Below are 27948 nucleotides of genomic sequence, written 5' to 3'. Positions count from 1 at the left end.
TTAATATTATAGATAAAAATATAATGAAAAGCTAAATATTAATGTTTTTATAAAATATAAAATATTAATCAGTTTTTAAAATTTAAATATAGCAATACTAAACAGTATAAAAGTTTGAGTAGGAATTCGACAAAAATCACAAACTGTTTGAATAATATATTGAAAAAACAAAAATAAGTTAGTATTATGCAAAAACCAAGAATAATTATATCATATAATTGTTACATATAATTCGTACCAAAAATTTCCGTGTTTTTCAGCAATTTGCTAAAAAAATATAGGAGGATAAACTAGGAAGTACAATTGGGCACTGAAAAGTTATTATCGCACATGTCAAATTTAAATGACGGTGATTTGTCATGAAATAACGATGGCACTTGTTGCTGATCGTGATTGGTTGGGAAAGACGAAGGAGCCAGTGTAGGGCACCCCAAAGAGACTTTTAACAGTCCAGAGATGCAAAAATGGAACCATTTTTTGGAATTCTTATTATTTTATTTTACAGCACGATATCGTCAATTTCAATATAAATAAATAAATGTAAAGTATTGTATAAACAGTGATAATAAAAACTAGTATAATAAATAAAATTAAAAATTAATTATGACTTTTGTTAAAAATTTAAATTCACAATGAAATACCAAAAAATAAAAATAAAAAATGTTGAGATCACATTTCCCAATTTCCAGCAACCCAACTTCTGTTTGCCAATTTCTATAGTTTGTTCATTGTAAATAGAATATAGTTCGAGGTTACTAATAATAAGGCTTCTTATTCTTTCGGTTACGTGTCCACTATCGCTGAAGTAAAACTGAAACATGGTCCTCACGGCCCAAAAGCCCAAAAGCCCACTTAATAAAGCCCACGTTAACTAGGAAACTATCCCTCCTACTAATACATAACTGTCATTTGACCTTAGCTTTAGATCCCATCAGATATTGTCCACTTTCTTTTTTCGGCTCCCTCCGTTGCAAATATGTTCTCTCCTTTTGGTCACCCCATAGATATGTTTCTTGGACCTTTTCTTGCTTTGGGTTGTTGGGCCATGTGGCTCATCCTTTCTTTTTGTAGTGATACAATGTTCGGTTTCTTGGGCCTTTGAATCGGCTCTTTCAATGCAAAGAAGCACTTCACCAAAAAAATAAAACTACAAGAAAGAGAGCAAAAGAAAGTAAATATAAAAAGAAAAAATGAAAAAAAGTTGTCGTTGCTACGCATTTTGTTTCAACGAAAGTCCGAACAAGACAGGGACAAGATAAACCCTAGCCAATATCATTACTGAGGGAACTGAAACACAGAGTTTATGTGTTGTGCGTGCGCGGAGTGAGTTTCTTTGCATTGACTATCTGATTCTGAGCTCCGCAGTCACTTTCGGATCTTCTGGTTTTTACAATGGCCGAATCACTGCCATCGTTGGTTTCCCTCTCCGAATTGGTTTCCACTTCGTCCACTAACCAACGAGTTCGGATATTCCATCGCGAAATCCCTGCGTTCTTGAATTCATGCACTTCAGGTTAGCACCGAAGCGATCACACTAATACGCCATTAACCATTTCAACTTTCAAACTCAATACGATTAACTGACATTGCGCCGCAATTCGTAAACGACAAGCGTTTCATCGCGATCGTAGAGTCTCCTATCGAAGGAGGCGTTGTTTTTTCTGTGTTATTACTTAGAAAGACATGCATTCTCTGAATGCTTCTCTTTATGTGTGATTTGTTGTTCAACATACCGTTTTGCTATTTGCAGATATGTCTACGGAGCTAGCTTCATTGCTAACTGATATAGTATTCAGAACGGTTATGATTTACGATGACCGTAGATCGAGAAAAGTTGTTGACGATGTGATTGTAAAGGCCTTAGGTGGAACAGTTTTCATGAAGACCTTTGCGGCAGCTCTTGTTCAGAATATGGAGAAGCAATTGAAGTTTCAATCAAATGTGGGCTGCTATAGACTTCTCAGTTGGTCTTGTCTTCTTCTGAGCAAGAGCCAGTTCGCCGCGGTTTCGAAGAATGCTTTGTGTAGAGTGGCTGCAGTGCAAGCTTCTTTACTTAATTTAGTTTTTCAGAGGTCTTTTCGTGAGCGAAGGGCCTGCAGGAAAAAGTTCTTCCATTTGTTTTCTCAGGTTCAGTTCAAGCTTCGTTAGTTTATTTTTGAGCAATACTAGTAGTGTGTGCTGCTCCTTCAATTTTATGCCTTGGGATTTCACCTTTTCAATTACAACGTATTATAAAGATTATATTGTAATTGAGATGTCTGCACTTGTTTTCAGTCACCAGGTATCTATAAAGTCTACATGGAAGAACTGAAAAATGGCCGAATCCCTTATAAGGATAGTCCGGAATTATTATTTTTGTTGCTGGAGTTCTCAAGTCGATCTCCTTCTTTATTTGGAGAATTCAAGGTGAGTGAGTATTCGTTTTCTAGTTATTGTTTACACTGGATTGGTTTTAACCTAATAGGATTCTAATGTAATTCTTTGTTTCTTACAGCCAGCATTTCTTGACATATATGTTAATGCAATCCTGAGTGCAAAAGAAAAGCCGGGAAAGAGTCTTACTGAGGCATTTTGTCCGCTTTATTTGCAAATGTCTCATGAAGATTTTCAAAATGTCGTGATACCGTCCTCTGTTAAAATGCTTAAACGCAACCCAGAGATTGTCTTGGAGTCTGTTGGGATTCTTTTGAAATCTGTTAATCTTGATCTGAGTAAGTATTCTGTGGAAATTCTTTCAGTAGTATTAGCACAGGCTAGGCATGCTGATGAGGGGAGAAGGGATGCGGCGTTAGCTTTAGTCAGGAGTCTGAGCCAAAAATCTAGCAATCCAGATGCATTAGACTCAATGTTCAATGCTATCAAAGCTGTAATTAAAGGTACAAATAGCCCTATGCTTGTGTTGGCTTGTTATGATACCCACTAGACCCTTTGGAGATACTGGTGAACTTGATTTTTGGTTGACGGTGTTAATGGTGCCTCTGTAATATATATTGAACATTCATGTTGCATTCTGAATAGGCTCAGAAGGAAGGCTGACTTTCCCATACCAGAGAGTTGGAATGGTGAATGCAATAGAAGAATTGTCTAATGCACCAGATGGGAAATACCTCATTAGTCTGTCTCGCACAATATGTGATTTTCTTTTATCATTCTACAAGGATGATGGTGAGCACACACTCTGATATTCCTTTTAATTGTGAATCTGTTTCTTTTTATGTATATACATATTTAATTCAATTGGTCTTCTACCTTTTCTCTTCCTCAATTATAGAAGAAAATATTATCAGAGAGAAAGTACATACTGGGGAAGGGATCCAATATCCTCCCAAACTGTTAACAGACAAAACAAAAGTAAAATAATAAGCCAAAGAAGCTTAAAAATGTGAAGAGGTGTTTAATCTATTGCCTGTTAGTAATGGAAGTACCATTTAAAGCTAAAGCAAATGTGGGTTGATCACCTAGGAAATTCAAAGCATGACGCTATCTCATAACAAACTTAAGGGCAACAGGGGCACTGTTGAAAATATGAGCATTCGTATCCAATAATCATGTATCCCTGATGTCTGGAAAAGCTGCACATTGTCACAATATCTTGGCATTGAATTTAAAATGTATCATAAGAAGTTTTTCTAAGGTGAAACACTGATATGATCATAATTGAAAAAAAATAATTGATGTTTTAAATTTTTAAAAACAAATAAATAAAAATAAATTTTTCTTTTGAAAGTGAATAAAAAACAAAAATAAAAAACAAGAATGTTTTTATAATGTATTTTTTTTAGCTACAATTTATAACTTCTGATAAAAACAGAAACACTCTTTTTTTTTGCTGGTTTTTAAACGCTCATTTAATTATTTTAAAAATGTAACGATGTCTCTTTTATTTTGAAAGAACTTTTGTGCTTGACAAAATTATCAAGAAAAAAGGCTTTTTTATGGTGATATTTGGTGTTGATTCACGCTCCTCAATTGGCAGGAAATGAGGAGGTAAGAATTGTGATTTTGCAAGCTCTAGCTTCTTGGGCAGTTAGATCTACTGATATCATTCAAGAAAGTTTAGTTTCCTTTTTGGTTTCTGGCCTCAAAGAAAAAGAAACTTTAAGAAGGGGTTTTCTACGCAGTCTACGAGCTATATGCAAAAATGAAGATGCTGTCTTAAAGGTGACTTGCTATTTTGATTGATTATACATGCTTGTCAGCTTATTTCAGGTTACCATGTGAACATCATTCCCTAATGTTCAACTGAATATTTTTCAGATGTCATCGTTACTTGGCCCTCTTGTCCAACTTGTCAAAACTGGCTTTACCAAGGCAGTGCAACGTTTAGATGGCATATATGCATTGTTATTGGTAGGGAAGATAGCTGCTGTTGATATTAAAGCTGGTTTGTATTAGTAGAGTCTTTATATCCTTTAATTTAGAGCTGTAGCTTAGTTCTGTTTGATTTTTTTTGTCAAATTTTTTCATTTGTTTAATTGTTTTATTTCACTAGAGGAAACATTGGTAAAGGAAAAGATATGGGCTGTGATATCACAAAATGAACCATCGCTTGTGCCAATTTCCACGGTGATTACTCAACTTAAAAATGTTTTTAGCATTAACCAGGTTTTATTCCACATTTCTGAAAAGGTGCTCTGCAGGCTTCAAAGCTATCAATTGAGGATAGCATGGCATGCATTGATCTGCTTGAAGTGCTTCTTCTGGATCATTTACAGCGGTAAATTCCATTTTAATGCATAAAAGATTACTTTTAATTTTTATCTTTGTGTTGGATGTTTGATTGTGTTTTATCTCCTTCATTCTGCAGTACATTATCAAACTTCTCAATCAGATTGATGTTACAGGTAAAACACTTTGGGTTTTATCAATCCTTATAATATCATGCTAAATTGACTCAGTTATTGTTAACTTTATGCAGTTAATGATTTTTTTTATATGCCATCCAAGTTGGGATATTCGAAGAATGGCTTATAATGTTGCTAGGAAGGTTATTTCATCTGCTCCACAGTTATCTGAAGATCTATTCCTTGAATTTTCAAAGTATCTTACTTTGATTGGAGAGAAACTTTTAGCTTTAAAAATAAGGTAAATAGCTTATTGTACACCGATCTGCATATTTATGAATTAAATGTGTATGAGGCAATTGGACTTGGCATGCTTGTTTAGGAAATGCACCTCTTATTAGTAGTAAAACTGTAAAAGTTTTATATTTTGCGATTGGACCTGCAAAATGATGTGTTGCTCTGGTCCAGAGGCCAAATATTATCTCGAAAGTTCCTTTTCAAGTTTTTCAAATATAGATTTTTTAATTGAAGTATGCTTTAGGGTTATTGCTGCATTTCTAAATTATCAATGGTCATGAGTGCAAAATCCTGTTTTGTGAGACTGGTGAGTACCTCTAGTTTCACTTCTAGAAAAATACCTTTCTAACATGGTTGGAGCACTAACTTTCGCCACCAATGGAAAACTTCTTTTACACAACTCTAGGAAAAAAATGCTTGTGACATTCTTGCTGATCTTATGCCATGGGATGCTAACTATCTGTTTTGGAAATTTAATTTTCTGTAATCTACTGATGTTTTTAGTGTGACTCCTCACTAATTATACAAACAGGGTCATATAACATTGCAGTTTATTTCAATCATACTCTTCTACTTTTGCTCAACATTCTTTTCCATTCTGCCTTTAAACTCGTATATTTGACTTTGCAGTGATACCGATATTTCTTTGGACCCTCAAGTTCCATTCATTCCATCTGTTGAGGTGTTGGTAAAGGCTCTGCTTATTATGTCACCAGCAGCTCTGAAGCATGCTCCAGATTCATTTGTCAGAATACTTCTTTGCTCACATCACCCAAGTATAGTGGGTAGTGCAAAAAGAGATGCAGCATGGAAGGTGCTTTTTTACTTGTGTTTTATTTTATTATCTGATGTTTCTTTTGGCTTTGGTTATTATTGTTCCATTCTCATTTTCAATTAATTAATTTCTAATATCTGACAAGTTAAGAAGCCTGGCGCCTTTTGCATGTGATCAGATAATAGCCTAATGGCTCTGGCAAGAGTTGCGGAAGGATTGAAATGTGTGTATCAATGATTATATTTTATGAGGGCAGGATGTGTTTGGGAAATAATATGGATAAATCTATACATGGGGGCTTGATAGAGAGATCATATACACAATTTCTCTGTCTCTTCACGTGTTAGCTCAAGCTTTTGGAATAGTTAATTCATGTCAATATATGCTATTTTTCTTGTCAGTGATTATTGTGTTTTTTCATATATAGGATGAGGATGTTACTCAATTCTATAAAATAATTACGAAGCAAAGATAATATTACTAATGATGAATATAGAATTATGTATGATCTCTCCAGTCATTGTAATGAATGTTTAGTGTTGGCATTAAGAGCCTTCATTGGTTGATATGTAAGTATGTCTTGAAGGAGGTATCCATGCATGTTGTATGTTGTTAAGGATGTATATGTATGTATGTATGTATTCAAGAAGGCATGCTGTGGCATGTACTTCACCAATATTTAGTGCCACTGGGTTAAAGAAAAATATTCAATGAATTTTGATATGAGGGAAAAGGGTGGGGGGTATGCAACAAACATACCATATCCTTTTATTGAAAAAATAATATTAATTTTCAACCATTATGATGATATAGTTTGAAATATTACAAGGGTATCCCTTTTTTTTTTGTATAAAGGAATAATATCATTTAACAGAAGATAATAAGAAAGATTACAACAGAAGTCAAGGATATGCTCATTTCTTTGAAGCCAATTACAGAAATACACCACTGACCTGTATATATAGCCCAACTTCATTAAGATTTTTCCTCCCGTTCACTTAAGGTATTTAAACTAATCAAAAGAAGTGTGCTGAAATGGGAGGAAACATCTTGGATTTGCTGAAAGCATTAAACGCTTGTGTCTGGATGGAAGAATGTCTTTTGCTCATACTTAAAGATCGTATTTATTCTTTTTAATTTTTGTGATTCAACAAGGTATTTTCAGTAAAATATTTTTGATGAGTCTTTTAATGAGTAATTACTCTGGTTTTCATAATTATATGAGATGCTGATCATCATTATTTTTGCCTTTCAAAAGTGTATATTGCATGTATACATACCTGTGAATATAGATGGTGAGGTGACATTGTTTACAATACATGCATGGCTTAACAGCTTATTTTTGGGTTGGTTAGCTGACCTTTTTCATTCTTTTCCAGAGGCTCTCTAAGTGTCTGCAAACTCATGGTTTTGATGTCATTGATATCATTTCTGCTAATGTGGTGAATTTCTTACAGGTAATTGTCGGATTGGTATACTATAGATCTCTTGTGCATTCTTTTCTATAGGTGGAATAACTGATGTTTGATTTAAATTTTCTGAAAGCATGGATAAAGTACACGTCTAAATTTTCTTTCAACATATCTTACATACTTTTGGTTAAATCAATGATGCAACTGGCACATTTGGTTGCATAGTTGCAATGGACATTGATTGCCTCATAGAATTGGCTGAATACTTTTTATGCTTTTGCTGAATTAACAGAATAGCTCAGAGAAGCCTCATTTTACATTTTTACTCTCATTGTCATCTCTGTATTTCTGTCCTGTTTTGTGCTACTTGTTTGACATCTATTTCATGTGTGAACCACATCTCCTTGAAAAGCTTACCTTTGTTGTGCTAACTTCCAAATGATATATTGTTCTACAGGTCTTACTGGGACCAATGGGCTTGAAGAGTGCTAATTCACTAGAACAACAGGCAGCAATATCTTCACTGTCCAACTTGATGTCTATTATCCCTGGAGATACATATACAGAGTTTGAAAAGGTAGACAAGTTATTTATATTTGTATGTGTAGCTTATAATTCAGTTGGATCCTTTAAACTTTGAAGCTTTTGATTGATATTTGTCCATTTGAATTCTGATTGCTGACTACCATTCCACATTTGTTATGCCAGCATTTGCTAAATCTTCCTGAACGCTTTTCTCATGATACACTCTCAGAGAATGACATTCAGGTAATTCACATGATGCACTTTTTACTGTCTATTGATTGATGTTGATATTATCAGTAGAATGTTTTCTGTATGTTATGATTACGACTTTCACTTTATTTACTCTATGGGCATATATGATTCATTCTTTTTGCTGCTATCACATGGTTTCAGATCTTTCATACGCCTGAAGGAATGCTTTCCACTGAGCAAGGTGTTTATGTTGCTGAATCTGTTACTGCTAAGAACACCAAACAAGCAAAGGGTCGCTTCCGGATGTATGAAGAAGATGACATGGTACATAGTACTTTTTTCATCTCTCCATTCCTCTGGAGGATTAGTTAGTTATGCTCTGTTCTTCCTTTGATCAGGATCATACCCGTTCTAACCATTTGGTGAAGAGAGATCAACCTAGTAGGGAAGCTGCTGGTGCAGGGAAAAGGGATGCTGGGAAAACAGCAAAGAAGCCTGGCAAGTGCACTTTTGTTTGTCTTTGTTTGTAGTTTTTCAATTTGTAGGTTGCACAGGCTGCTTTTTATTTATGAGATTATTGTGATTTGTTTAGACAAAGGCAAAACAGCAAAAGAGGAGGCAAGAGAATTGATGCTTAAAGAGGAAGCTGCTGTGCGTGATAGAGTCTGTGAAATACAGAAAAATCTGTCTCTAATGCTAAGGACTCTTGGAGATATGGCCATTGCTAATTCAGTTTTTGCACATAGTAGGCTGCCTTCAATGGTATTGGCATGCTGTCATCTTTGTGATTTTGCTATAATATATTTGATGCTGCTTGAATTAACTACCACATCTGTTTGTTAAGATCTGCATCTGCTTGGAATATGACCAAAATACTCTTAATATGACTACGATTGTTGACCCATCTTTAAGAATGAGTTTGGTCTTGTCCCATTTTAATATAGTATCAGAGTTTTTTAAGTCTTTATATTGGGTTACTAGTAGATGATCAGTCTTGCAAACTTCCATGTTTAAATCTCCAATCCTAGGTGTGAGGATTGCATCTTAAGATCCCTTATCAGCTGGAATATGATTGGAACCTGGTAGAAAAAGTGGGAAAAGAAGTCATCGATTTACAGAACAGAACACACTGCAGGACATTGAGTCTACACCTCCCAATGCCAAAGGGCTGTAATTTCCTCTCACGAATGACAAAATGCCTCAGCCCCCTCTTCTTATTTATAGGCAATATGCCTTATTTTCCTAATTATCCCAGCCCTGAACAACTGACTTCCCAACTAACTAATTGTTCCACTAATTGGGGCTTATCTAACAAAATATTGCCGAACTCTCCATCTCCCCTAGCAAGTTTTTGGGGTTGAGATAGGTCCAATGTATTTCTAATACTGTTTTCTTCTGTTTTAGTTAAATTTAATTGCTCTTTTTCAAACATCCGGTTTCAAAATTATTGACTGTACAATTTATTATGTAATTTCTTGCCCTTTATTTTTTCACATAGATGTGATATGATTATCTATGGCTGTGATTCTTAATTCAAATCTTGTGTCAGGTCAAGTTTGTTGAACCGTTATTGCGATCGCCTATTGTAAGTGATGAGGCCTTTGAAACCATGGTGAAGCTAGCAAGATGCACAGCTCCCCCTCTGTGTGATTGGGCCCTTGACATTTCCACTGCTTTGCGTTTAATTGTGACCGATGAAGTTCATCTTCTGTTGGATCTAGTTCCATCAGTTGCTGAAGAGGAAGTCAACGGAAAGTCATTTCCTGGCCTTTTTGATCGAATATTGGATGGCCTATCCATTTCTTGTAAATCAGGAGCCCTTCCTGTAGATTCTTTTTCTTTTGTATTCCCTGTAAGTATATATCTTCAAATGCAATTTAATTAACTTACCAAAACTTCCATGTTTCAATTCTCTAACTCTTGATTCTCATTAGATAATGGAGCGAATTCTTCTGTGCTCAAAGAAAACAAAATTTCATGATGACTTGCTTCGGATAATTTATTTACACCTTGATCCACATCTACCTCTTCCTAGGATTCGCATGTTATCGGTAATTTGTCCATCATTTCATGCTTTGTTTAGCAGTTTTTGTTTTTTACCAATTGCTTTCCACCTGATGAATATTCTTTTCTGTAGGTCCTTTACCACATGCTTGGTGTTGTTCCAGCTTATCAAGCATCAATAGGACCTGCTCTAAATGAGTTGAGTCTTGGTTTGCAACCTGCTGAAGTTGCATCTGTATGTATTCTTGACTATTTACTTTGTTCAGTCATGTCACTGTAACAATGCCTTATGTTTTCTCTCAATTTGTAATTTTACAGGCACTTTATGGAGTTTACGCAAAAGATGTTCATGTAAGGATGGCTTGCTTAAATGCTGTCAAATGTATCCCTGCTGTTGCCAATCGTTCTCTACCTGAAAATGTTGAGGTTGCAACAAGCATATGGATATCATTACATGATCCCGAAAAGGTTAGCACTGTTTTCCCTTACAGCTCAAGGTTGCCCTTTTAATTTCCCTTGTCTGCAGAGAATAAAATGTGCTTTTTTCAAAGTTTATGATATGATATCTTTGCCTTTTCATGTTCAGTTATTTTGCCTTCCTTTGTTTCTCTCTCTTATAATTTGTGTCTGTATAAACTGTTAGTTTGTTAAGGATTATTCCCTTTAGAAACTTTGAAGGTTGCTTTAAGCAATTAGAACTGCTGGATTCAATTGAATGTGCAAATTTCTTGGGGTGTCATATATTCATACAGTTTAAGGCACTGACTTATATTTTCCATTTTCCTTTTTGAAAGATAATGAAAATGCATTGGAAGTGTCTAATCTGGTAAGCTTGGTTGTACTGAGGGTGTACTACTGCAACACTCCTAAAAGCAAATTGGATTTCTTTGTCTTGATCAATCCCTATATTTCTCTTTTCGAGTCCATAAGCTAAAGTGAGTGAGGATCTCTACAAATTTACTCTCATTTTTAGTGAATCGCTCACACTTTTCCTTTTACATTTTTTTATGCCTCTTAAATACTTTTGCTCAAATTTGTTCCATTCCTATTTGAATTTGAATTTATATCACGCCACATAAAATTAATAGAGACAATATCTTAATTCATAGAATTTTTCATAATTTTCTTTTTAATTTTAGAAGTCATCTTTCTTTAATATATTCATATCTAACAAAATAGAATCTGCATTATTGATGATGAAAACATCCTTTATTGTTCTTCCTTCTTCCATAGGACTTGGCTTCACCATTATATTATCTTTCAGTGGGGATATATTCTTTTTTATCTTGTATATTTTCTTTTTTATTATCATAATTTAGGGGGAGGGGATGGTGTTCCATTCCAAGATTGGGAAAATCGTTGGGTTCAAAGAGTTTTTACAGATGACATATATTTTCCTTGCCTTAAGGAAATAAGTGGAGGCTCCAACTTGCAACCTGTTAGATGTTAGACTCTGACTTGCTCTATTCGACCAACACCTTGTGTAGTTAATATATCCATCATGCTAATTAATATATCAAATACACAGAACGATTCTTTAGTAGCTACAATATCTAATAGTCTTAAATCATGTGAACTTCTCAATTGAGACATTAAAAGTAGAAGACTTCTATAGTCTCTGTCAGATCAGAATGTTCCGGTAATTCTCCCTGTTCCTGATTTATAATGACATCAACTCATTTACTTTGTACTTCTAAGTGGCTCTTACTAATTGTGCTTGGTAATTTTCTGTGTTTTTTTTTTATAATGTCTATATTATGTTCATTTTGTTTTTTATTTATTATGTCTATATTATGGTAACTAATTTACTATTTTCTACATTTCAGTCAGTTGCTCAGGTGGCAGAAGACATATGGGATCATTATGGGTTTGACTTTGGAACTGACTTTTCAGGTCTTTTCAAAGCACTTTCTCATGTTAACTACAATGTTCGCATGGCAGCTGCGGAAGCATTAGCTGCTGCCTTGGATGAATACCCAGATTCTATACAAGTATGTTTGCTTTATAATTGTCACTATGTTGCTGTGTGTTTTTATCTCATAATTGGCTGATAATTTTTCAGGAATCCCTTTCCACTCTGTTTTCACTTTTGTTTGCTTTATAATTGTCACTACGTTGCTTTGTGTTTTATCTCATAATTGGCTGATAATTTTTCAGGAATCCCTTTCCACTCTATTTTCACTGTACATTCGTGACATGGGTGTTGGAGACAACAATGTTGATGCTGCTTGGCTGGGTAGGCAAGGAATAGCTTTAGCATTACATTCTGCTGCTGATGTGTTGAGGATAAAAGACCTACCTGTTGTCATGACATTTCTAATATCAAGAGCACTGGTAATTTTTACTGGCATTTATTTTTCTATTTTTACTAGAATTCTGAAACTGAAAACGATTTTCATGTTGAATTGCTCATTTCTGGAGTCAACACCTCGTTCAGAATTATGATAGCTTTGTATAACTGAAAATTGATTTTTTTTTTCCTAATGAGATAATCAAGATTGTATAAAGAGTTAGTTTTTGATATTATTTATTTTTGTCTGCATTCATTTTTTTTGTGTGCATATGGTTAAACTAATGTAAGATGAATAGCAATAATTTTGCAATAAACTTTCAATATTTTGCCTTACAAGGTTCATTCATAAATGTAAGATAGGAAGTCTTTTCTTGGGTGAACATATGATGGAAAACAGGCTGAACTAAGGTTCGTTGAGTGCATATCTGGGTATTTGGGATTGACACACCATGGGGGAGGGGTTTCAAGATTTTGATTTCTGGTTGTCTGGGTGCCCTGAACATTACCTGCTGGATTATAATTGTTGTTATCAAGGAGAATTTTGATGTGGTGTTAAAAGTTGAATGTTGGATGATGTCTTCAGTGAAAGAAATCTAATCCTGACTGTTGATAAAATTAATAAAAACTGTGTAGAAATTAAGATTAAGAAAATAACCCTAGGTATAACATCTAGGGTTTGTCACTGTTACATAGATCATTCAAATCGATGACTGTTCCACATCTGTGGACATTCATTTGTGACCTGAATTGCTCATGGTACTGTTACATACGTGCATGGGAACAGAGAGAGAAGGCTTATGATAGTGGTCCTGTAACACTGTATCTTCCACTCATTTATGCAGAATTTGGAGAAGGTGCTGGGGTGGTGGCCATTACCCTGCTTGCAAAAATTTGGGGAAGATGGAATGGAAATCTAACCGGGGGTGGGGGAGAGAAAGGTCGGGGTGAAATAAAACCAAGGATAACTGGTGCTATGTGCAAAAAGCACAGGATCACTTAGAAGCCGTGAATGGGTAAATGATGAGTGGAGGTTTCTTCTATTAGGATTAGAATTAGGAAATGTGGAGAGAGAACGGTGGGAATGAAATTAAATGGGCCTTGGTGCTATTCAATTGGTGAATGGGTTAATGATGAGTGGACGTTGCTTACTTCAATTAGGATTAGAATTAGCATGTGTATAATAAAATCCACTAACGCAGTCAGCAGCTGTAATCACAGACTCACGGCTGTGCTCATGCTGGCTTCCTAATTATTTTCATAGCATTCAATCTGAAATGGGGACTTGAGTAATTTGCTCCCCTGTTCCGTGTCCCTAGTGAAATGTTGCACCACATACCAAATTGTACCAGAAATCATGTAACACATTTAAAGAGAGAACAATATGCTTCCTCCACCACAAAAAAATACTTATCCTTGAAGAATGACGGACAGAATCCTACACTTTTAAAGATTAACAGACTTCTAAACAAACAAGGTGAACTTGGAGTGCAGTAAAATATTCCTAGTCTGAAAGTAAAATGAGATAAATTAACTACTTTCTAATACTTAATACTCTAATTATAGAGGTTAATGTGATGGAGTAAAAGAATCTGTCTAAAAATTTTTAAAAAATGTTGAGGGCTTGAGGCAGTCTGATCTACAAGGTGGTGTTTTCATGGTAGTGTACTGGTGTGTTCTGTATCAATGCTGCCGGTGAACTCTTATCCTGTTCTATAGGTTAACTGTCTTGCAAAAACTATTTATTGCCAGTAAAGGCAGAATAGCATTTCACTGTTGGAATTGATTTGATTTGCAGGCTGATCCAAATGCTGATGTCAGAGGCAGAATGATCAATGCTGGTATCTTGATCATTGATAAAAATGGAAAAGATAATGTCTCGTTGTTATTCCCCATCTTTGAGAACTACTTAAACAAAACTGTGAGTTCCTTATTATGTGGGAGATTCATCTGCTGGATACTCGTCATATGGTTCTTTTTCTTTCTCTGTATTTTGATACTTAAAACATGTATAAGAGTTGCTTGACTCTTGGTTAATAGATTTTCCCCTATGTCTTAGGCTCCAGATGAAGAAAAATATGACTTGGTTCGTGAAGGTGTGGTTATCTTCACTGGAGCTCTGGCAAAGCACTTGGCAAAGGTTAATATTAAAGTTTTTTTTTCTCAACGTTTCTTAATTCTTGGTTTTTTGAGTGAGCTAGTTAATTTTTTTGATTTTTGGTAATATTTGTATTGGTCTTTGAGCAGGATGATCCCAAGGTGCATTCTGTTGTGGACAAATTGTTGGATGTCTTAAACACACCTTCAGAAGCTGTTCAGCGGGCAGTCTCTGCATGTCTATCTCCGTTAATGCAATCAAAACAAGTACGCAAGAATATTCTTATACTTATACTTATCCGATGCTTTTACTTATGGTTCTGTAGAAGATTATCAGATTGATATTGATGAAAGGAGTGCCACTTTATCGCATTAAATACAAATTGGAAGAAAAGAATACTTGTTTGCAATTCTTGTCCAGTGTGAACTATCAATACCAGCAACAGGTCCAATGTAAATTGTTCTTGCTGTTGTATTTTACTGAAAGTAACACTGAAACCAGTTGTCAAATTCTTGAAATATTTTTATGTGCTTGTTTGGGAGTGTTTCAGCTTGTTAAAGAAGTACAAAGTTTGTGCTGTTATGCTAATTATTTAGTGCATCACCTCAACATAATGGCAGTTAACACTTAAGGTTAATATTATCATACGTTTTGATGTTTTCTCGATGTTTACTGAGGTCCATTCTTTTGTTATTTGATACTACTACCATTAGGATGACGCAGCAGCTCTTGTTAACCGGCTGTTAGATCAGATGATGAAGAGTGAAAAATATGGTGAACGTCGTGGTGCTGCTTTTGGACTTGCAGGATTGGTTAAGGGATTTGGCATTTCCTGCTTGAAAAAGTACAGGATTGTGATTACTCTTCAAGAGGGTCTTGCCGAAAGGTTACAGAATTTATTGTTATGCATTTTCTTGTATTGTTAATACATTGTCTATTTTATTAAACTCATGCAGTGTATAAGTTTTCAAAAACAAAAACAAGCAGCTTATGTCAATATGTCATTTTTAAATTGGCCTTGTGACCATCATAATATGAGAAAAGGGGATATACCAACCTTATGCTTATGCTAGTCTTACTTTTAAATTGCAGGAACTCTGCGAAATCTAGAGAAGGAGCTTTACTTGGATTTGAGTGCCTTTGTGAAACGCTTGGAAAATTATTTGAACCGTATGTTGATAAGTATTTTGTCCCAAAATATTTTGATTCTTAATGTAGTTTTATTTTATGGTTTCTTAACATTTTCCCCATAATTGTGTTCAGGTACGTGATTCAGATGTTACCATTACTGTTGGTTTCATTCTCTGATCAAGTTGTTGCAGTTCGGGAAGCAGCTGAATGTGCTGCCCGTGCAATGATGTCTCAACTTAGTGCTCAAGGAGTGAAGCTTGTCCTTCCATCTCTTTTGAAGGTGATATACATTGCTTATCAATATTATTGACAAAACATTTGTCGTCAGATAAATCAAATATGCTTTGATGTGCACTTCTCAAATTCGCAATAATAGTTTACATTGTTTTTTTGAGTTATCAAAATGTAAATTGGTTTTATTATTCAACAAAAGTGTAAATTGTCGTTGTGATGCTTCTGTATTTTATTCTGTCCTTGTCTTCCGTAGCCTCAAAATCTTGACCTTAAGTAATTGACTGATATCATGTGCAAGAAATGTTTAAACTTTCCCCTTATGCTTTTGAACAATATATTATGAGAATACCTGATCATAGCCAATCCTTTGGTTAGAATGTGAATTCAGAAACATTCTGCAGGAACCTATATTTATAGACATTAGGAGAGATCAATAAGGACATGCTTATTGGGAATTGTTGTGCCACTGCTATGAATTTTTAAAATCCCTTGACTGCTTATGAGAGAACTCTAAAAGGTCCAACAGAATTATGTATGTTGATACAAATGTACAAATAGGTAATGGAATATGTAATGCTTCGAAACATGATCCAAGAGAGCAACTATTTGAAAATCCCCGAATTATTTTTTTCCTTTTCATAATGCCATTTATTAAATAGTCAAGTCAAATTAGTTGTCTGTTGTCACTGTTATACCTATCCTAATTTCTGATAAAGAATAATTATAATTAATTTGAAAATTGAAATATAAAATTGTTTCAGGGAATAAATCAACTGCTCCCCTGCCCCCCTGCCCCCCTTTGCCAACTTCCTTTACAGATATCACATTTTCCATGCTTCTATTTCAATGAATCATTTCATAGCTAATCTATTTGTCCAGGGTCTTGAAGATAAAGCTTGGAGGACAAAACAAAGTAGTGTACAACTACTGGGTGCTATGGCTTACTGTGCTCCACAACAGTTGTCTCAGTGTCTCCCTAAGATTGTTCCCAAATTGACAGAGGTATAAGATGAAGCAAACTTTACACTTTGAGTACTATACTGTGTTACCTTAACCAATCTCACTATTTGCAGGTTTTAACTGATACACATCCTAAAGTCCAGTCAGCTGGGCAAATGGCCCTTCAACAGGTTTGTCTTGAGTTATGGCATGTTCTATCCTTAGTGTGATTATTGTTTTTCTTTTTCATAATAATTACTTTTTTTTGCCAGGTTGGGAGTGTGATAAAGAATCCAGAAATATCTGCTCTTGTCCCTACTCTACTTAAGGGACTTAGTGATCCTAATGAGCATACGAAATATTCCCTTGATATTCTTCTCCAGGTAAGGTGTATGGCATTTACCTTGTTGATTTTGTGTAATCTACTACTTCTTTGTCTAAAATTTTATTGGTTGGTTGCAGACAACCTTTGTTAATTCAATTGATGCTCCGTCACTTGCATTATTAGTACCAATAGTTCATAGAGGACTAAGGGAACGGAGTGCTGATACTAAAAAGAGGGCAGCACAAATAGTTGGAAACATGTGTTCCTTGGTTACAGAACCAAAGGATATGATTCCATATATAGGGTTGTTGCTTCCTGAAGTAAAAAAGGTAATTCCATAGATTGCTTTTACATTTGCTGTTGGCCTTGGTCTCTTCTCATTTCATGTTGCATCACAAGAGTAGGTTCTTGTGGATCCTATCCCTGAAGTTCGATCAGTTGCTGCTAGAGCCATTGGATCTCTTATTGGAGGAATGGGTGAAGAGAATTTCCCTGATCTTGTCCCGTGGTTGTTTGACACACTGAAGTCTGATAATAGTAATGTTGAACGCTCTGGAGCAGCTCAAGGGCTGAGTGAGGTCAGATTTTTTTCTTAGTGTTACCCTTGGCTTCTGTTTCTGTATGTCAACTCATAACAAGAAACATGGTTTCTCTGTTGGGTGACGGAGAAACCTTGTAACGAAGGAGAGAGTAAAAATTTGAATAACAGATAATAAGCAGGATAGTCAGAAAATGAGTCATTTGTTTGACAAACCTGAAACCTTGTAACAAAGGAGAGAGTAAAAATTTGAATAATATATGATAAGCAGGATAGTCAGAAAATGGATCATTTGTTTGACAAACCTGCAACTGCAAATATTTTGTGTTTGAAAAAGTTTCTAGTTAATGTGTATTTATAGTAGAACCTGATGGTGATAAGAATCATGAAAGTATTTCATAACATATTAATATTCATCTGGATTGAAGGATAATAGCATTCATTTTGGAGATCATTTTACATTTTCTTTTAACCCATTATCTGTGCACAGGTCTTAGCTGCTCTTGGCATTGCGTACTTTGAGCATGTACTTCCTGATATTATTCGAAATTGCTCCCATCAAAAAGCATCTGTGCGAGATGGATACTTGACACTGTTCAAGGTAAAACAGTGAAAGAGAATAAACTTTCACCAATCACAATTAGAATTTTAGAAGATTATTTTTTGGACTCTGTTTAATCAGTTTTCCAAAATATTCTTTTATAGTATTTGCCAAGGTCATTAGGAGTCCAGTTTCAAAACTATCTTCCCCAGGTGCTGCCTGCTATCTTAGACGGTATGATTCTGCTTTTTTGGGGGTTTATATTAGGTGCTATGATTGGTGTTTCTTGGTTTGTAATCTTTAAACATTTACATTTCCTTTTAATTGATATTTTATAGGTCTTGCTGATGAGAATGAATCTGTACGAGATGCTGCTCTGGGGGCTGGCCATGTCCTGGTTGAGCATTATGCAGCAACGTATGTTCTATTCTCTTTTTATGCGTTGCATGGTCAATGCTTTTTATTATTCTTACTCCAGGCAAAATGTGTATTGGAAAGTGTGTAATGTTGGTATCATATTGAACTACTAATGATAGAGCTATATCTATTGATTGAATTATACTTGTGATGTATGCCACAGGAAGCTATCATGTGCCAATCTTAGTTTTCCATATGAGATCTTTCCCTTTCGTGTATTTTCTCTCACTTTCTTACCTGACTATTTTCTAATAACCATAAATAACTATTTTCCCTATAGGTCTCTACCTCTTCTCCTTCCAGCTGTTGAGGATGGCATTTTTAATGATAGTTGGCGTATTCGACAGAGCTCAGTTGAGCTGTTGGGTGATCTATTATTCAAAGTATGTGTTGCTCATCCCACAGCAACTTTTTCAGAGAGCTTTGATTTGACTTGTGAGCCTGCTGATACCTTTCAGGTTGCTGGGACATCTGGTAAAGCTTTGCTCGAGGGGGGTAGTGATGATGAAGGTTCTAGTACCGAGGCACATGGACGGGCCATCATTGAGGTTCTGGGGCGTGATAAGCGCAATGAAGTACTTGCTGCATTGTATATGGTTCGAGCTGATGTTAGTTTGTCAGTACGTCAGGTGATGACTATTACCTTTACTCTCTCTTAATATGATTCATTACTATTATGTGAATATGCATACATAACAACTGTAAATGTACATTTTCTCAGGCTGCATTACATGTGTGGAAAACTATTGTGGCTAATACTCCAAAGACGCTCAGGGAAATTATGCCAGTTCTAATGGATACTTTAATTACATCCCTTGCATCATCATCATCTGAAAGGCGGCAGGTCTGCACTTATATCTGTGTTAATCTATTTTAAGTCATGGCCTGCAGAAATTATATGTCCCTGCTGCTGATGTAGGTTGCTGGACGATCACTGGGTGAGCTTGTCAGAAAGCTTGGTGAACGGGTACTTCCCTTGATAATTCCTATCTTATCCCAGGGGTTGAGTGACCCTGAAAGCAGCAGAAGACAGGTTAGAATAGTATTTGATGATGGAATTTTTCTATTTACTCCTAATGCATAAAAGTTTGAATTGGTTGTATCAATCAATCAACACCTTGTAACTCATTATTTAATACAATTATGATTTTCATTGCTTGTAAGGGTGTATGTGTTGGTCTGAGTGAAGTGATGGCAAGTGCTGGAAAGAGTCAGTTGTTGACTTTCATGAATGAACTCATCCCCACTATCCGGACTGCTCTATGTGATAGGTTTGTGTATTTTAATTCTGATTTGCTTTTATGGAAAGTTTAGATTGCATTATCTGATATTTAGATGAATTTGTTTACAGCATGTCTGAGGTTCGAGAATCAGCGGGCTTAGCATTCAGCACTCTGTATAAGGTTGCACTTTTTACCATGCTTTTTTTCAGAGGCTTTTGTAAGTGGTGATTGAGATTAAATTGTTTTACAATACTCTATCCCTGAAAATTTGTTGTGTAGAGCGCTGGAATGCTAGCTATTGATGAGATTGTTCCCACTCTTCTACATGCATTGGAGGATGATAAAACCTCTGATACTGCACTTGATGGCCTTAAACAAATTTTGAGGTAAATTGTGTGGTGCTGTTATTGTCATATTGTGAAGTTATTATTTGTGGCAATTTATTGTCTTCAACTAAACTTTTTCAAACTTTTTATTTGTAGTGTCAGAACAAGTGCAGTATTGCCTCACATATTACCCAAACTGGTTCATCCTCCATTGACGTATGTGTCTCTGTTTTGATGCATTTATTCTATACAATATACATGATTAGCAATTTTATCTTGACTAAAACTTTTCTTGGTACCTGTCCAGTGCCTTCAATGCACATGCTCTAGGTGCTTTAGCAGAGGTCGCTGGGCCTGGCCTTGATTTTCATCTGGGTACTGTGCTTCCTCCTCTCCTACTGGCAATGGGTGATGATGACAAGGTAGACTATGCTCAAATATTTCCAAACAAATGCTTTTTCAGACATGTTATTTGCATCTTCTTATGTGACTATTTTTTGAGTTTTGATCTTATGGAATACAAACAGATTTCTGTACACATTTTATCCTTTTTTTGTTGGTTGTTGAAATTGTAGGAGGTTCAGACTTTGGCTAAGGAGGCTGCTGAAACAGTGGTGTTGGTTATTGATGAGGAAGGTATTGAGCCACTCATATCAGAGCTTGTCAAAGGTGTTAGTGATAGTCAGGTAATTTTTCTTGTAATAACTGATGTAATCTAATGTCTTTCACCCATCTCTTCCATGCCATTACTATTTTTTTCTTCTCTTTTTGATGATTTATATCTACAGGCTTCAGTCAGAAGATTTAGTTCATATTTGATAGGATATTTCTTCAAAAATAGCAAGTTATATCTGGTTGACGAAGCTCCAAACATGATATCTACCCTAATCATCTTGTTGAGTGATCCTGATTCATCTACTGTTACTGTAAGTGTAGGAGTTGTTGATATTATAGTTAGATTGTCTACATAGTATATTGTTTATAAATTTACTTTTCATTAGGTTGCTTGGGAAGCTTTGTCAAGGGTCATTACTTCAGTACCCAAGGAGGTGCTCCCCTCTTATATAAAACTTGTCCGCGATGCTGTATCAACGTCCCGAGACAAGGAACGAAGGAAGAAGAAGGTGAAGAAGCTGTTACTTTGAAAATTATCTAACTGGACTTTCAGATATTGGTTTGGGTTCCTAATGGCTAGTATGTGAATATTGTAAAGGCTTTTTTGTATAATTGCTTTGCAGGGAGGACCAATTATCATACCTGGATTTTGTCTTCCTAAAGCACTTCAGCCTATATTGCCAATTTTTCTCCAAGTATTCTTCTTTTCATTCCATTGAAATTTCTGCATTTTGTATGAGTGTTGCTTGTTTTGCAGTCCATTTTCATGCTTGTCACTTTCACATCCTCTGTATTTAAAGAAACCTTGTATAGGCATAGTCTTGTTTATTCTGTCCAAGATTTATACGAAACTGTGCAATTGATTGAGTTGTTATTCATTTATGAAAATGCTAGTTTAGCTTTGTGCTTGTGCCGGTTTTAGCACTTTCTATGCTAGTCTATGTTAATTTTTGCTCTTGTGTGGTCTGGAGGTTTTATTATCTCATTGTTCAGTGTTTTCTTACCGGTCACTCCAGCTGAGTGATAAACACAACTCATCCCACCTTTCTGCAGGCAACCTTCTTGATAAAATTTCATGCATTATTTTTCATCCGGCTTTGATATTGTTTATGAATATTTTAGATAATAATTAATGTGATTATTTTCTTTGCTACATAGTTGGAAAGTTCTCTGTATATGGCATTGCTTGCTTCTTAATTTTACATTCTGTGATGTACAAAAAGTTAGAATATTTACACAGAAAGTTCATTCTCTTAGTTATGTTTTTGGCCTCCAGGGTCTTATAAGTGGGTCCGCTGAATTGAGGGAGCAGGCTGCTCTGGGACTTGGTGAATTGATAGAGGTGACCAGTGAACAATCACTGAAGGAATTTGTCATCCCAATCACAGGGTATCTAATAAAAAAATTGTAGTAGATTATTTTTCTAAATCTTCTTTTTTTAGCTAAGCAAGTTCTAATGATATCTCTTTGTAATTTTACATTTTTGTTAACATTTTCATCTTTCTCTCTTGTTTCAATACACTGACTGAACCAATTCATTGATTGTTGGCTTACTGTTTTACCACTTATATCAGTGCCATGCATGTGCTGACACAGAAAATGATTTTTGATATTTTCTATGTTTAAGAAAATTTCAGTAGTAGGGGCCTAGTCTGGCAATCTGCATGTGGTCCATTAGTTAAAGAAAAAATTATTTATGTGCCTTTTCTAACAAATTGAAGTTTAGAGCCAGTTTGACCACTAGAGCTAGATATTGCTGTCCCATTGTTGTAACTATACATAGTTTTATAATGGGGAGAGCACTTGATTGTTGGTGCTTCATACCCAACTGAGATGCTATATTTTATCATTTTTTTTGTTGGGTGGGGGGGGACATATATTATCTTTTATATATTCTAACTTTGCCAATCTTGTTGGTCACAGGCCTCTTATTCGTATAATTGGTGATCGCTTCCCATGGCAGGTGAAGAGTGCCATCTTATCTACTCTAACTACAATGATACGAAAGGGTGGAATATCCCTGAAGCCTTTTCTTCCTCAGCTGCAAACAACATTTGTCAAGTGTTTACAGGATAGTACCAGGTTTGTAAGACAAATTATTCCCCGCTCCCTGCCTCCCTTTTTTTATGAGCAAACTATTGAATATTCGCCAGATTGGTCGCATGACTTGCACATTACACCAAAATATTTAGTGGGGAAATCTCAAATGGGTGGAAAAGTGGAATAATTAAATAACCACAACTTCAACATTCAATTATACCACAATTATAGGGGAAAAGCCCAATTTAAGTGAATTACTAACATAGTCAATACCTAATTTCTATGGTTTTTGGATAAACAAAGAATTTATTAAGAAAGAAAAGGAATATAGGAATGTAAAGAACAAGAAACCCTCATGGGAAAAATAAGTCACAATAAACAGGAAAAGGGAAAAAAACAAAAAACTGAGACTTCAGTATGGTGGTTCCAGCAGGGGAAGATTAACCAGCATATGTGAGATCTGAAGCTCGTATATAATCGATTATCCTTCCTTTTCTCTCTGCTACAGCATTACACAATCCACAATGATCATCCCCTCTCTATCCTCACCTACATTTTGTTGCCTTAATGATACTCTTCATACCTACATTCTCCACTCTATATTCTTTGTTTCTCCCTCTCCAATCTCCATTGACATTGTTATTTTGATGTCTATCTCTCTTGCTGGTTTCGTATCACCATTATTGGTTTCTTCATTTGTCATTGTAGTGGTTTTGGTTCTTGATCTTCTAACCTTCATCTTCATCTTTAATTCTGTTTTCTGGCTCCAAAGAGTGTGAAGTGTCACTGCCCCACCTAGAGCTGTTTCCATTTGAGTTATCAGGCAACTTTAGTGGCTTGTGTGGTGTTCCTCTTAGAGGGTTGTTTCACTTCTTCATCCTCAGCGACACTATCACTTGCATCAATGAGAGGATTACACACATTCAATTTTTTACAGACTCAAAAACACAAACAGAATTCGTATCAAAGATTGAGAAAGGAGCAAATTTTTTATGATTTAATTTCAATCAGAGGGGAGAAATATCCTCCTAGGGTTTCCCTCTAAAACTGTTCCACTCCTCTATTTTCTCCATGCTACAACTTCTCCGTTGTCCCCTCCTTGTAGTTATGTACCTCTCCGACTAATAGTTCTATTTAAATAGTAATCCTTTACTGTAATTAACTTGTAATCAAATGTAGTATTTGGGAATCTCTAACATAACCTTTTTTATATTTTATTATTCTTGCTTATTAGATTATATGTGACTGCAGAACTGTTCGTTCTAGTGCTGCCCTGGCACTTGGGAAGCTCAGTGGACTCAGTACCAGGGTTGACCCTTTAGTCAGTGATTTGCTGTCCAGTTTGCAGGTGATTTGTTAGTGTTATTCTGACTTAACGCTGATGCAATATTGTGAATCTTATAACCTTTCATTATTGCTAGATGATACTTACCCAATTCAAAACTGTTGGAATTTGATTATTTAGGGATCAGATGGTGGCGTTCGTGAAGCTATTCTGACTGCTTTGAAAGGTGTCTTGAAGCATGCTGGGAAGAATGTGAGCTCTGCTGTTAGAAATCGTGTTTACAGTGTACTCAACGATTTAATTCATCATGATGATGATAGAGTTCGAATTTATGCTGCTAGCATGTTGGGTATCTTGACACAGGTTCGTAGCTATTGAAAGGATTCGTATTCACAGTCACGGATACATATCTTTGTGTTATGTAATGATAGTTCCACATTTGAATGACCTTAATGTGTTAACCCTCCACTTTGTTCATGTATGTTTTTTATTTTCTAATGGGCCATGTTGATATTGTTACTAGATTATATTATTACCTTTGCTGTCATTTTCTGTATTTATTACAGATGCTTAATTTTACTTTGTTGTTGGATTTTGCTATTATTGTTTTTCTAATTATCTTGTTACTATAATTATAGTATCTTGAAGATGTTCAACTGACCGAGTTGATTCAAGAATTGTCAAGTCTAGCTAATTCACCAAACTGGCCTTCTAGGCATGGCTCTGTCCTTACAATCTCTTCCTTATTTCATCACAATCCAGCTCCAATTTCGTCATCATCCTTGTTCCCAAGTATTGTAGATTGCCTTAGAGACACACTGAAGGATGAGAAGGTATGTTAGTCCCAAACTAGTTGCTTGTTATATTGCTGTTACCTGATTTTATTCAATTTTCTGTAAAACAGTTCCCTCTTCGTGAAACATCAACCAAGGCATTGGGAAGGCTCCTTCTTTGTAGAGCTCAGACGGATCCTTTTGACACACTGCTTTATAAAGATGTTCTTTCATTGCTAGTTTCATCCACCCGTGATGACTCCAGTGAAGTTAGAAGAAGGGCATTATCTGCTATAAAGGCTGTTGCCAAGGTATGTGCTTGAACAGAGTTGCCTTGACATAGATGCCACCTATAGAATACCATTGTTGAAAATTTACATGGTTTACATTCTTGAAACCTTACAGGCAAATCCTTCAGCAATTATGTCACAAAGCACCATTACTGGTCCTGCACTAGCAGAGTGTTTGAAAGATGCAAATACTCCAGTTAGACTTGCTGCAGAGCGATGTGCTCTACATGCATTTCAACTAATAAAGGGTACTTTCACATTTTTTGTGTTGTATGCCCTTTTTCTTGTGTTCTTGATTTTATTGATGGGCAAAGTTGATTTTTAGTTATGTGCACGTCTTCTGTTGACCATTGAAAATAGAGGATAAATGAAGTTCATAGCCTAGTCTTGAAATTTTAGGTGGTAACCAAAGGTAAATCAAACAATTTTGAATTTCTTTTTCTCGCTGAAAACTTGCAGCATGCTACTGTCATGTAGTACTTGAAAAGAATGATTAGTTTTATGAATCAAATCCAGTGATTGGCCCGTACATAATTTTGTACTGGCTTTGGAAGCTGTTCAAATATCGTGGGTCCCCCACCATACAAAATGGTGGAGAATTAAAGGGTGATGTAACCACAGGATATAAGCAGGGGTTGTATGTGACAAGGTACTGCACAAGCTTAAGAGAAAATCTTATTACTGTAAGACCCACGATGTGGTATGGAACTGAGTGTTAGTGTGATTAAAAGTCAATAAGAGAATAAATTGGATGTAGCAGATATGAGAATGTTGTATTAGAGGAAGGGGGCGAAGCCTTATTGTTAGTGGTGGTGGTAGGAGACACATAAAAACAATAGGTTTATTTATAAACATGATTCACAACAAAAATTTGTGGCATTTGATTCATGTAACCGATTTTACCTGGTAGAAATGGGCATGGGGGTTGATTGGTTGTGTTAAATTAGTGAGTGTCCATAGACGGGAAGTCATGACCTCTTGTCATTTTAGGGAGCTGAATAGATATATTCTGCTCTCCTTGGTAAATCATTTCTTTCAGAACCGTAGTTAATTTTTGCTTGAATCTGTTTCTGAGCTTGTCAAACTTGAAATAAATTGTTGCATCAAAACAGCTACCTACATAACTCTTTCATACCACACTTTCCCTTCATTGTCAACATAAAACCTCTTTCAAAATTTATACCTTTAATCTTACACTAAAACATTTCATTTCCTATGAAGATCTGTTGTATCTTCTGACGTGCATTTTTAATATATCACAGTCATTAAATATTGAGAATTGATTTTGCTTTCCATATCTTGTGGAAAAAGATTTTAGATTTTGCAACTGATAATTGGAATGATGATACAGTCCTAACTCTTATGGTTTTGGGTTTGCTAGGTTCAGAAACTGTCCAAGCGGCACAGAAGTATATCACCGGCTTGGATGCTAGACGATTATCAAAGCTTCCGGAATATAGGTACTATATCATCAATTATTGATTAACATAGAATGATCATTTCAGTGTTGTGCCATGCTAGCATATGTTTAACAGTTGCAACTTGCGTTACTAAATCCCATATATTTCCGGGAGAAAAGAAAAATATGATAATCTGACCCACAAAACCAGGAACAAAGTCTCCCAAGGTTCCAAAAGAGAAAAACATTCAGAAGTCCACTTTTCCACTAAAAACAAGTCAAACAAAATGAAGAAAAATTCTTCGTGCATTTTAGCCTATTAGTTAATGGAAGAGGTACTTAAGAGTTGACTCACTGCTTTGATTTGCTTCGAAACCAGGCAACCTGCCCCACCTTTTGTTCTATTTTACCATTGTACTCTGTGGAACAAGCATAGTACAGGGAGAATGTATTAAATATAGAGATAAGGAAAAGGAAGGAAAATAGATACAGAATGCCATATGCTTAATCAGTAGTGTTTTTTCCAGAAAAAAATTAATTTAAGTGGTGACATGACATTTTGTTTAACTTCAAAATTGATTATAAGACAATCAAATTATAGGTTAATTTTAATACTGTATTTCCAAAACTGGAAGATGAAACACTACCTGAATTCTCTTTATTATTAGCATAATTAATCTTTGTTGATTTTTACAAGAATTTCTTCATAAAAAGTTAATTACCAAGCAATTTATGGTAGTTTTGACAGATTTTGTGCTTCTGGTCTGAGCTTGAGACCAGAATTCTTGCTCAAATATGTTATTGATCATTTTATCTTGTATTTATTGCTATGCAGTGATGACAGTGATGATAGTGATGAAGATACTTCAAGTAGCTAAGTAGCTTATCTTTCGTCAAGTCCTTTTTTGTTCTTCTGTATGATCGGCATGCAGAATTCTCATTGATAACCAAATTTTTGGTGGCACTATGATATAGAAGTATACATAATTTGAGGCCTTTTACCCAATTTTTTTTCCGCCTGGGTATAAATTATGTCAATATAATTGTAAATTAGCTGAGGTGAATTATCTGTAACTATACTATTGTTTCTATTGCTCAATCAGTTTTGGTAGTAATATTTCTTTTCCTTCCAATATATATTGTCTGATAACAGATCTCGAAGGCCTTCTACCTTGGTATGTCCATCATGGTATCTGTCTTTTTCATTTCTGGTGTTTTCTTAACTAAAATAAGCATCCTGGCCCTGAATATTGGCTTAGGTGGAGAGTTCTCCATTTCATTAATCCACTGTAACATACATACTCTGATGTTATCTATAATAAATAAATATCTTATATCAATACAAAGAAAAAAAAAAGCAGTTCATTGTCATAAATTTATACACTTTTAGAAATACTTATAATATTAAATTGCTTTGTTATAAATTAAATAAATATATTTATGATAAATAAAGGTATACAAAATGAACAATTAATATATTTAAAAAAGTATTTTT

General features: G+C 35.2%; 1 protein-coding gene across 3 annotated transcripts; it reads left to right on the top strand.

Moving 5' to 3' along the window:
* Positions 1 to 1206: 1206 nt before the first annotated feature.
* Positions 1207 to 27735, top strand: LOC113860615 (protein ILITYHIA). 3 transcript variants are annotated; one of them, XM_027493047.1, is made up of 60 exons: positions 1207 to 1513; positions 1751 to 2127; positions 2275 to 2406; positions 2495 to 2876; positions 3019 to 3165; positions 3977 to 4161; positions 4258 to 4384; positions 4493 to 4566; positions 4641 to 4717; positions 4808 to 4844; positions 4919 to 5085; positions 5712 to 5895; positions 7236 to 7313; positions 7726 to 7845; positions 7977 to 8036; positions 8187 to 8309; positions 8384 to 8483; positions 8578 to 8747; positions 9535 to 9837; positions 9920 to 10036; positions 10123 to 10224; positions 10308 to 10457; positions 11816 to 11980; positions 12147 to 12323; positions 14078 to 14200; positions 14339 to 14419; positions 14527 to 14643; positions 15091 to 15263; positions 15470 to 15547; positions 15641 to 15788; positions 16622 to 16744; positions 16816 to 16872; positions 16954 to 17064; positions 17144 to 17335; positions 17411 to 17584; positions 18035 to 18145; positions 18250 to 18319; positions 18424 to 18502; positions 18783 to 18885; positions 18961 to 19131; positions 19224 to 19346; positions 19422 to 19535; positions 19667 to 19773; positions 19854 to 19905; positions 20005 to 20111; positions 20208 to 20267; positions 20359 to 20473; positions 20627 to 20737; positions 20840 to 20977; positions 21053 to 21175; positions 21290 to 21361; positions 21943 to 22055; positions 22590 to 22748; positions 23958 to 24054; positions 24172 to 24354; positions 24630 to 24824; positions 24896 to 25075; positions 25170 to 25302; positions 26436 to 26514; positions 27289 to 27735. In XM_027493047.1, the coding sequence occupies exons 1-60, from the start codon at positions 1393 to 1395 to the stop codon at positions 27329 to 27331; spliced, it is 7890 nt and encodes a 2629-aa protein (XP_027348848.1). In that variant the 5' UTR covers positions 1207 to 1392; the 3' UTR covers positions 27332 to 27735. The 3 variants fall into 3 exon arrangements, with proteins under 3 accessions (XP_027348848.1, XP_027348847.1, XP_027348849.1); XM_027493046.1 differs by having other exon boundaries at positions 1234 to 1513; positions 8187 to 8312; XM_027493048.1 differs by having other exon boundaries at positions 1234 to 1513; positions 2275 to 2410; positions 2499 to 2876; positions 8187 to 8270.
* Positions 27736 to 27948: the final 213 nt, after the last annotated feature.

The sequence above is a fragment of the Abrus precatorius genome, unplaced genomic scaffold (assembly GCF_003935025.1).
Source record: "Abrus precatorius isolate BTA unplaced genomic scaffold, Abrus_2018 Scaffold3, whole genome shotgun sequence".
NCBI classification, from domain to species: Eukaryota; Viridiplantae; Streptophyta; class Magnoliopsida; order Fabales; family Fabaceae; genus Abrus; species Abrus precatorius.
The sequence above is the reverse complement of the archived record's forward strand: the minus strand, read 5'-3'. Positions and strand labels throughout refer to the sequence as shown.